General features: G+C 47.1%; 1 protein-coding gene across 1 annotated transcript; it reads left to right on the top strand.

Annotated features, from left to right (window-relative positions):
* Nucleotides 1-8,434: 8,434 nt before the first annotated feature.
* Nucleotides 8,435-9,477, top strand: LOC542895 (avenin-like b6). The gene has a single exon (NM_001427930.1). The coding sequence runs from the start codon at nucleotides 8,486-8,488 to the stop codon at nucleotides 9,338-9,340; it is 855 nt and encodes a 284-aa protein (NP_001414859.1). The 5' UTR covers nucleotides 8,435-8,485; the 3' UTR covers nucleotides 9,341-9,477.
* Nucleotides 9,478-11,708: the final 2,231 nt, after the last annotated feature.

The following is an 11,708-nucleotide window of genomic DNA, read 5'->3' as shown; positions in this document are numbered from 1 at the left end:
GAGCATCGGGCACCTCCCGTCGAGGCGGCTGGTCGTCCCGGAGGCGCTCGCAGGCAAGGGGCATAGGTCAGCTCCCGTCAAGGTGGCTCGTTGTCCCGAGCCGTCCGGCAGGAACTCGTCGGAGGAGCAGAAGTGAGACGAGGAGATCGCCGTTGGAGGAGAACCTGCTGTACCCGCGCTCCCATCTTCGATCCCACCCGTGCGGAGCTCTGCCCGTCACCGCCTCTCGAGGAACTGACGAAGGCCGTCGCGTCGTGCCATGATGAATCCGATGAAACCTGCTACGACGGCGTCTCCAGGCACCCGTTCAGCGGTTCAGCCTCGTCGGCTTCTGCCTGACGACCGAGCTCATGGAGTTTGCCGGCGAGATGGAGGCCCTTCTTGGCCGGCTAGACATTGGCAACGGCAACGAGCAGGAACAGTTTTGCATGGAAGCATTGTGCCTTATCGAGAGGATGGACGTAGAAGGCGGGCAAGCGTGCGGCCTCCAGCCGGTGCCCGAGGTGTCCGGCGATATGATTGACATTGACTTCGACTGCGGCTCACCTTAGATGACAACGGACGAGAACGCGGGAAGCAGCGGTGCCAGCACCGACGTTCAGTTCGTACCACTAGGAGACCTGCGTGTGTGAACCTGCCTGATTGATTGATAAAAAGTTAACTACCTAAAATGCCCTTAACTACTCAATATACTACCAGAAATCTACCGTAGTATTGCCTCATCTGGACCCTCCAATCACATAAAATGAACGGTCCAAATATATTTGATGCACCGTAAAAGGTCTTTATTTTTTGCCGAGGAAATCGCCATGTACGAAAGACTGATTGATCAGTTTCATGATGCACCAGTACGTATGATGGTTAGCTGATTGTTTTCCGGCGATCAAGTGGGCGGCTGCGGCCGCTGCACACAACCGAAGCGGGCACAAGCAGCGGGGCACCTCGGAGAGAGCTGCAGCGAAGACGGCGCCGCTGATCAGGACGCTGCAGCGGCGGCTCCGCGGCCTGCTGGTACTTGGAGCTCCCACTTAATGGCACAGAGGCCAGCTCTGTTGTTGGACATGCGCGTTGATGACGGGCGATGGCAACGACCAGGCCTCAGGAGGATTGTCATCGTGAAGGATTTTACGAATTTGGAAACAAAAGAAATGACAAAACTGCCCCACTAATTAACGGCTGAGATGATTCAATACTACTCGGTTTCACAAGGAGTATGATGTACCATAAAAAATCTTAAAAAATACCGTCCGACAAGAATCCATCGATTATTACAATCGTCTCCGATTGCATCTCATGTCCGTCGGAAAGTATTCGGCCGGGCTGGTCCTGGCAGTCCCGTCAGAGCAGGAAAACCCGAGAAGAAAACACACAGATTTCTCTATGCATGTAGAGTTTTGGTATTTATTCTGTATAAGTCTTCCAATTTTACCCCTTGAACAAAATATACTACCGATTATTTCTAGTAGTATTAGTTTTTTTTGAAAAGGGGATCTCCCCGGCCTCTGCATCAGAATGATGCATACGGCCATCTTATTAACGAAATAAAAGGTTTCAATAAGGTTCCAAAGTCTCCGACTGAAAAGAAATAAAAAAACAGCTCACACAGAGCTAAAGAGGCTGAGCACACCGACTAGCCAAGATAAGACGCCACAACCGGCTGGCTAAAGATAGATAGGTAAACTAATTGCCTATCCTATTAAATGACCGCCATCCAAACCGGTTGAAGATATCCCGAGCTACCATCTCCCAGCGGATATATCCAGTAACCAAATGCTCCCTGGCCTCCATCGGAGTGAGTAGCGACCATGAACGGATAACGGCCGTGGCTCGGAAAATAACCTGCAAAAAGTGAATACGTGATATTCTGTTAAAGACCAAATCATTTCTGCAAGTCCAGATAGTCCACAACAAAGCGCAAACTCCAACACGAATATGTCTCGCTAATTCAGGCTCAATCCCAGTGAGCCATGTCCCAAATAACGTAGTGACAGAATTCGGTGGAGTAATATTAAAAGCAATGTGGACCGTCCGCCAAAGTACTCTGGCAAACGGGCAATCAAAAAAGAGATGTTTGATCGTCTCGTCCCGATCACAGAAGCTACACCTCGTAGGTCCTGTCCAATTACGCTTAATCAAGTTATCCCTGGTTAAAATAACCTGTGTATGGAGAAACCACATAAACACTTTTATTTTCAAAGGAACTTTGACAGCCCAAACATGCTTGGAGGTAGGAATGACGCTCGAATTAATTACATCAATATACATTGATTTCACCGTGAATACTCCAGACCTAGTCAGTTTCCAGCGTAATTCATCGGGTTGTTGAGAAAGATGTACATCCATTAGTCTCCGAACTAGACGGAGCCAATCTTCCCAACGATTGCCCACTAACGACCGTCTGAACTGAATATTAAGGGGGATGGATTGAAACACCGTAGCAACGAATACCTCACGTCGTTGAACAATGCGATATAAAGACGGATATTGAATGGCCAAGGGTGTCTCGCCAAGCCAAGTATCCTCCTAGAATCGTGTACTAGCGCCGTTGCCAATAACAACCTTTGTCCTATTAAACATAGATTGTTTGACTTTCATCAGGCCTCTCCAGAAAGGCGAGTCAGTTGGCCTTACTGTGACCTGGGACAAGGATTTTGTCTGTAGGTACTTGCTGCGAAGGATTTGGGCCCACATAGCATCAGTCTCAAAAGAAAGCTTCCACAACCACTTGCTAAGAAGGCATCTGTTCTTAACTTCAAGATTCTCAATACCAAGACCCCCTTGATCTTTCGGTCTACAGATGATATCCCATTTTGCAAGTCTGTACTTTGTTTTTAGCTCATCACCCTGCCAAAAGAAACGCGATCGATAAAAGTCCAGTCTTTTCCTAACACCAACTGGGATTTGAAAGAACGATAAGAGAAACATAGGCATACTCGTGAGCACCGAATTAATCAGAATTAATCGGCCTCCATATGACATGAGCTTGCCCTTCCAGCAACTCAGTTTCTTCTCAAACCGGTCTTCGATGCACTTCCATTCTCTATTGGTCAGCTTTCGATGGTGGATTGGAATACCTAGGTAAGAGAAAGGTAAATCCCCCAAGTCGCACCCAACAATTGCCTATAAGCCTCCTGTTCGTCTTTGGCTCTACCAAAGCAGAACAACTCGCTCTTATGAAAGTTAATCTTTAACCCGGTCAATTGTTCGAAAAGGCATAACACCAGCTTCATATTTCTCGCCTTGGCCAGGTCATGCTCCATAAAGATGATTGTATCATCAGCGTACTGAAGGATGGATACACCTCCATCAACCAGATGAGGTACCAAGCCTCCCACTTGACCATTCTCCTTAGCCCTTCCTATCAAGATGGCTAACATATCAACCACAATGTTAAACAGGATAGGGGACATCGGATCTCCTTGTCTTAGGCCTTTATGTGTCTGGAAGTAATGACCAATATCGTCATTCACTTTAATTCCCACACTCCCTTTTTGCGTAAATGATTCGACCTGGCGTCGCCAGGCTTCATCAAAACCTTTCATACGCAATGCCTGTTGGAGAAATGGCCATTTGACCTTATCGTACGCTTTTTCGAAATCCACCTTAAAAATGACACCATCTAACTTCTTGGAATGGATTTCATGGAGCGTTTCATGAAGGACGACCACCCCTTTAAGGATGTTTCGGTCCGGCATGAAAGCAGTTTGGGAGTGCTGCACCACAGAATGCGCAATCTGTGTGAGCCTATTAGTCCCGACCTTGGTGAATATTTTAAAACTAACATTGAGAAGGCAGATTGGCCTGAACTGCTCAATTCTCACAGCATCCGTCTTCTTAGGAAGCAGTGTGATAGTTCCAAAATTCAAGTGAAATAATTGAAGCTGTCCAGAGAACAGATCTACCTCCAACACCCTTCGCCCATTCCCTAGCGATGAGGTCTAGGAATCCTTCACGTTCGAACCAGGCCATCTCAAAAGAAAAGGTGTTTTTGTTTCCCACGTGGTTCGGCTCCCCTGAGTCAACGAACAGGGGTGTGTGATCGGAAAAACCCCGTGAAAGAGCTTGAACCGTCACAAGCGGGAACTTCTGTTCCCACTCCACACTCGCAAGAACGCGATCAAGCTTTTCGTAAGTCGGGTTGGGCAAAGAGTTAGCCCAGGTAAACTTTCTACCAGAAAGCTCTATCTCCCTCAGATCCAAGCTTTCAATAATAGTATTGAACATGAACGACCACCTGCCGTCAAAGTTATCATTATTCTTCTCCTCTCTCCTCCTAATGATGTTGAAATCACCCCCAACTAAGATGGGAAGCTGCTCGGACCCACAAATCCGAACAAGATCCGCCAAAAATTCCGGTTTAAGCTCGGGCTGTGCGGCACCATACACCGGCACCAACGCCCAGTTGAAACCATCAACCTTAGACCTCACTCGAAACTTAACCGCGAAGTCGCCCATCACTACACTACGGACTTCAAGCGAATCGCATCTCACACCCAGCAAGATACCACCCGATCTTCCTCGCGGAGGGAGGCAATGCCAATCAAAATCAACACCACCCGCAAGAGAGGAAAGGAACTGGGGCGCAAAGTTGTCTCTACCAGTCTCTGATAGAGCAATAAAATCTAAATGATGCTCCAGAGAAGCCTCAGCAAGAAACCTTCGTTTAGCCAAGTCTTTCAGACCTCTGCTATTCCAAAAGATTCCTTTCATCACTCATCATGAAATTTTTTAGTAGTCCGAATCCTAGCACTCCTACGAACTGCAGAATCGGGGTAAATTTTCCGTTTCCACTTACGCTTGGGTTTACTAGGTCCTGACTCCCGATCCTCATAACCGGGCTCAGCGGAAGAAACAACTGCATTATCTATGGGCATATCATCGTCCTCAGACTCATGATTGGATGGTGCTAGATCCACACACATATTATCGAGCACTCTAACCCCTAATGCATCAATCTCATTATCATTCATGGGTTTAACCGCTGCAAGATTACGAATAGTTTCTAAGGCACGCTCCGCCTCCAAATCTAACAAATCATTCACCGAATTGGAAATCTCATTATCTGTAGCCCCGAGTGAAACTCCTAATTGGTTTGCATTATTTATAATTTCCTCATTAGAAAAATGCAATAAAGAATTAGATATGTTGACGGACATACCAGTAGAGATCGCAGCATCATAAAGCTTGGCCGCCCTCATAGCGCACCTCTGCTGCATGTCATCAACCTCCGGAAGCTCCTGAATGCGAGCACTCATCCGCCTCCCCGTCAAGGCCGGGTCCGGGATCCCACCAAAAGCAACGACGTCCTCCCTAGTAGTATTAGTGAATCTAGTCCATTGAATGACTTGAAATGGACGGCTGATATTATTTTGATGTACCGTAAAAGGTCTCCGGTAGAAACCCAGTTCCAAGCCGAGGTAGGGCCCTCGGTGATTATATTGCCCACACTCTTGACTCTGATCCACGCGGTCTAGAGTCTAGATAATGTTAGCGCCCCCAACAGCAGCCGCGGTGACGACAATGGGAGGCGCCATTGTTGAATTTGCTTTGTTTGGCAGCTTGGCTTACGACCTATACCTCATAGGTAGGAGCACGTATATATACAGCATGCAAGCAAGGAGAGAGGGGGCGGGGAATGGAGGATGCGTCTTCTGAAGAAAACCCACAAATTACTGTATCACTTCCATATGCAATCCTGCCATGTGATTCGCGAGGGTAATAAAAAATCTCCAGCCAGACTGTCTATCAGATTACTAGAGTGGTTTGGTGCCTATGCATGTTAATAAATCGATTCAAATGTCTCTGTCCGTCCAGCCAGGCCGATCTTATCAGATTCCTTCGTGCTTAGTTGTCTGGGTGTTGATAATTTAATTGGCGATTAAGCTTGTTTGATCCAATGGAATTATGTAAGCTATTTGGAGGATTGTTTCGTTTGAATCCACATTGAGGACTGTAAGAATGGCTGTGTGCATTGCAATGATGCAGAGGCCAGAGTTTCAACTTTTTCGATAAAAACATATTCCATCCATTTCCATGACTGGCTGTCCTCAAGTTATATTCTCAAAATTGTGATGATAGCTGGATTCGGGACGGAGGACAAGTAATTTAGGACGGAGGGAGTACTTGATTTATATTAAGCTAGGACAAGTAAATCAAGTACTCCTTCCTTCCTGAAGTACTCCCTCCGTCCTGAATTACTTGTCCTAAGTTATTGTTCTAGCTGTCCTCAAGTTATATTCTCAAAATTATATTAGCCTCTTTTCCAAATGATGGGCACTTAGTCTAATCTGGCATATTTTAAAAGACTTTTCTGAGTGAAGCATAGAATACAACGATGGGTGCCAAGACGGACAAAAAACACACTGGCCTTATTAAGAAGTGGAGCTGCTTAATTTCCTGGGTGAGTAGAGTGATGTTAAGTCACCCAAGGTGCTTATCTGAGGGAACTACTCCCTCTGTCTGAAATTACTTGTCGCAAAAAAGATAAAAATGAATGTATCTAGAACTAAAATACGTCTAGAAACATCCATTTCCGTGACAAGTAATTCAGGACGGAGGGAGTACTTGATTTAACACCACTATTTCTCTGTCCCAGCTTGTTTTGGAACTTAACGATCGTCATGGCCCCTCTTGAAGTAATTCATGTCCAGAATAATAATCTCATAGAAGTGTTTAAAGAAAACTATGCAACCTCAACATAGTAGATCTAGAAAGCAAGTAGCACTGGCCTACTTAGGCAACAGATGATTGCTCACTGGCCTACCTGAAATGTCGTCAACTGTGTGCCTGGCGATGTCTGACCGAGCTTGATCTCAGCCCAAGCTTCCACACAACCTACAAGTGGCCTCGCGAAGTAGATGCAGTTGCTCTTGCCTTTCATTTTTCCAGTTTTACCCGTCTTTCGGTTTTTGCTCCTAGCTTTCTGTTCGATTCTTCTATCCTTTTTTAGCAACTCGGTTCTTCTATCTTTGCTTGGTTGCTTATCGCCGATTGTAAACTTTACATCAATTCGGGGCTCTTCTTTTTGATAGCAGAAGGCACACAGTCCGGTGCATGTTTGTGAGAAACAAACGTGTCACCATGCAACGGTCCAGTCCAGAATGGTGTGCAAATGTCCAGTTAAAAAAATGCAGCTCGGCTTAAGCTATGTCCAGCATTAATTAACATTTGTATCCAGGGAGTGTTACATACTCTGCTGCAGTACCTTGATGCTATAGCATGAGTGAATACTGATCAGAGTTTGCTAGGAGTAATCAAGCCTCTGAGATAGTTCTAGTCTTTCTTATTTTCGGGGATGTATTTTTAGTTGCTGTGGTTTAAATTAAATCTAGTGTTGCATGGATATGTAATCACCGTTCGTCTTGACACTATGTCCCTTCTAGTTGATCGCCATTGAAACATTTCACTTGCTCATATTTCCTGTGCTGCCAAGCACCCCACACAGGTCTTCGTATCCGAGCTGCGTTGCCACAAATTTACCGTCCAGATTTATTACCGACCGACAAAGTAGCGGTAATGCTTACTCAAGCTAGCTTCAACACTTCGTTACATATTTCACTCAAGTTTTTGTAGCAACAGTTGCTTGAGAAGCATGGTTTGATTACACGTGACATAAAAAAAAGAGGTCTTATATTGTACCCCTAAATGAATATGTACCATTTCGATGTTACCTTCAGGTCTTGATGCTAGGCCCGGCCAGCCCAATGAACACTAAATATGGTTTGGACAAGGGCGGCGGGCTTGGCGGCCTGGGTATGGATGGGCCTGGCAGCAGATAGCAACCATGGAAGATTACAGACTCATAGCACATTACCCATGCATATGTCCTGTAGAAGAAAGAACAAATTCAGTTCAGTAAAGTTCAGTTCCACCACATCAGAGTAGCTCCATGGAAATCTCTTGACATGTAAAGGGCATCCTATGAGTCATGCCGTGCACTACTAATGGATGTTTATCTTACCAACTCAAATAAAATTACAAAATCAGTTCAAGGGAACAATTAATCGAGTGTGGAACACCTCTTCACACCTAATGGTTTGCTGATGTGATCAACCTAAACAGCTAATGCAAGATTAAAAACCATTAACTCAAAAAAACCATGGATCATGTGAATGCAAAAGCTAATTTATACCTAACACATGTATAAGATTACAAATTGGTTTCACAAAAAGATATGCCGCCCGAACTTTTGACATGTAAAGTGATGATTGATGAGTCATATGCATTATCAATCTCACATGACAGTCAGGTGATATGTGCCCAAAAGTTTGTTTGATGGCCATTGAAGATTAGACTTTAGCGCCACCTAACACAACAAAACGAGATGATCAGTTTGGAAAGCATCCAAATGCGTTCGTAAAATAATATAGGAATGGAATGCAGCAAACAGACCATGACAGCTATAAATAGGCATGTACCATGAAGATCCTCCTTCATCAACCTTCAGACAACCACAAACAACAAAGCAAACTTGAGGCTAGCCACCATGAAGGTCTTCATCCTGGCTCTCCTTGCCCTCGCAGCAACCACCGCCATTGCCCAGTTGGAAACCACATGTAGCCAGGGCTTTGGACAATCCCAACAACAACAACAACCTGGTCAACGACAGTTGCTGGAGCAGATGAAGCCGTGTGTGGCATTCCTGCAACAAAAGTGTAGCCCACTGAGAATGCCATTCCTCCAGACACAAGTCGAGCAACTTAGCAGCTGCCAGATCGTGCAATACCAATGCTGCCAGCAGTTGGCGCAGATCCCAGAGCGAACCCGGTGCCATGCCATCCACATCGTGGTAGAGGCTATCATTCAACAACAATCCCAACAACAATGGCAGGAGCCCCAACAGCAAGCACAACATAAGAGCATGAGGATGTTGCTTGAGAACCTATCATTGATGTGCAACATCTACGTCCCGGTACAATGCCAGCAGCAACAACAACTGGGGCAACAACAACAACAACAGTTGCAGGAGCAGTTGACACCGTGCACGACATTCCTGCAACAGCAGTGTAGCCCAGTGACAGTGCCATTCCCCCAGATACCGGTGGATCAGCCTACCAGCTGCCAAAATGTGCAGCACCAATGTTGCCGACAGCTATCACAGATCCCAGAGCAATTCCGTTGCCAAGCCATCCACAACGTGGCGGAGGCTATCAGGCAACAACAACCCCAACAACAATGGCAGGGTATGTACCAGCCCCAGCAGCCAGCACAACTTGAGAGCATTAGGATGTCGCTTCAGGCCCTGCGGTCGATGTGTAGCATCTACATCCCAGTACAATGCCCCGCCCCCACCACCTACAACATTCCATTGGTGGCTACCTACACTGGTGGTGCGTGCTAGATGATCTATGTAGCGGTGGCAAAATAAAAATGTCATGCATCATCATGTGTGGCAAGTACTAGTTGCAATATGGAAATGATGAATAAATGTTCCTGAATAAAGCATTTGTCTGAATAAAACTACATATTTCCATGATAGATGAAAATTTTGAATCTTCTGGTTGAACTTAACCATCACCGTATTCTGTATGTCTCCCATTAAACCAGCAGTTCATAGCATGAAAACAAAGTTGGTACACACGAGAAAAATACACATATGAATGAGCTTTATATAAACAAAAGTTAACAGATTTAATACCACCGTGGGCATAACCAGAATTCTTGCTCAGTAAACATGATAAACCTCATAAGAATCTTACCAAACTGAACCATCACTTAGATGGTATGGAGCCCATCAAATCAAAAGAAGTTTAGAACATGAAAGGAGAAAAAATGACACAAGGAACAAAGACCTGGTGAAGGAACACACAACAAGAACATGTATGAAAAATATAAACAATTACCGGATTTGAAACACATGTTGGCATATCCAAAAATGTGCTTTCCTGTTTAGTCTCAACCCAGTTGCTACATCACAAGCGGATTAATCACTGAGCCATAGTTATTGCCACGTGTCGCAATACAACCTGCAAACGATATAGATGAATATAATTATGCAGCAGAGCGAAGCAACTCAAGCAAATCGTTAGCTGCAAATCCATCGGATAGTATCAAAACTGCTGTGAAGAAACTGAAGTGCGGATCATCAGCCGCAATCTCACTCTAGTCCAATGAGCAAACAATCAAACAATGATGGCACTAACACTGCTCATACTATACAGTTCAGTTTGACGCAGGGTAGCTGCTGCCTGGTCCACTGACTAGCTTGGATTGAGAGATGGAAGAGACACGCAAGATTAGGGTGAGCGTCCGAACCTGACGCAAAGATTCACTAGTGCGGATGGCGGCATGGAGTGCTTAGCGGCCCGCTGTGGCGCTCCCGATTTCGGCGGTGGCAGCTTCCTCTGGCCATGGACGCGCACCCCGTCTAACGACCTCGTTGCGTCCATCCGCCGGCGAGGGGGCGGAAGCGGCGGCGCTCGTCGGTCGATGTGCCCGAGCGGAGGAGCAGGGCTGATGCCCGGTCCTTCTACATGTTAATGTGGGTAGGCGCAAACAAATAAGCCCAATAATCGTGCCAACTAGGCCGTGAATGTTGTTGGCTTAAACCCTGTCTCCCTCGGCTTTCTCTGAATTTAGTTGGTTTTTTCTTCAGATAAGTGTCGCTAGACACATTCAGTTTCGACAATAGCTAGTTGTTTTTCTGTTAGCGTTTTTTCGCGCCAATTGATTGCGTTTTGTGCGCCTTGGCTCAGTCATAGTAGGCCCAGCACGAAGCTCGGATCATGGGGATGGACGTGGTCAGTAGTGGAGCACGTTGCTCGGGCACGTTGGTGTACTCTTGATGAATAAGAAGAGGAAAACGGAAAAGCTGCAGGTGTTGAGCGCAGCACAAAAACTTCAGTGTCTCTGTGTGTTCTTCCTCTCTGAATTCTCTCTCTCTCACCATCGAGCTAGAGTTTAGGGGAGACAATTGGCATCAGAGCGGTTAGATCCTGTGGCCATGTCGCAGAGCGGCACGCCGCGCCAGTCGCGAACTCCTCCGCCCGCGAAGCAGCGACGGCGCTCGCCCAGCCGCGGCAGGAGTAGAGTTCGACGTGGTGGCGGCGAGGTGGTCGTGTAGCAGGTCATGCGCGAGTCCAGCAGTGGCTCCGGCGCAAATCTGCAGTTCCCGATGCTGACGCGTGGCGGGTACACGCACTGGGCGATGGTCATGGAGGTAAACCTCCAGGCCGCGTCGCTGTGGGACGCGATCGGGGACGATACCGTCCCTTGCGTCGACGACAAGAAGACCCTGGCGGCGCTGCTCCGATCGACGCCGGCCGACATGCACTGCATGTTGATCGGGAAGGGATCGGCCAAAGCGGCGTGGGAGGCGATCCGGGTCCAGTACCAGGGACCTGATCGTGTGCGCGACGGATGACTGCGGCGTCTCCGAATTGAGTTCGAGACCGTGGCGTTCACGGACGGCGAGAAGATCCAGGATTTCGCCATCCGCATCTCCAACCTCGCCGCTGCACTGCGTTCACTGGGGGGCGTCGTCAACGAAGAAAAAATAGTGAGAAAATTCCTTTCAGTAGTTCCTTCGCGCTTTGCACAGATTGCCTTCTCGATGGAAACCCTCCTCGACCCTGCATCGTTGACCGTCGAGGAGGTCACGGGCCATTTGCGCGCGATCGAGGAGCGCATGGATGGTGACCAGGGCAGCGGCTCCGCAGGCGGGCAGCTGCTCCTCACGGAGGAACAGTGGGAGGCACGCAAGCGCCAGC

The sequence above is a fragment of the Triticum aestivum genome, chromosome 7D, assembly GCF_018294505.1.
Source record: "Triticum aestivum cultivar Chinese Spring chromosome 7D, IWGSC CS RefSeq v2.1, whole genome shotgun sequence".
Classification (NCBI taxonomy): Eukaryota; Viridiplantae; Streptophyta; class Magnoliopsida; order Poales; family Poaceae; genus Triticum; species Triticum aestivum.
The sequence above is the reverse complement of the archived record's forward strand: the minus strand, read 5'-3'. Positions and strand labels throughout refer to the sequence as shown.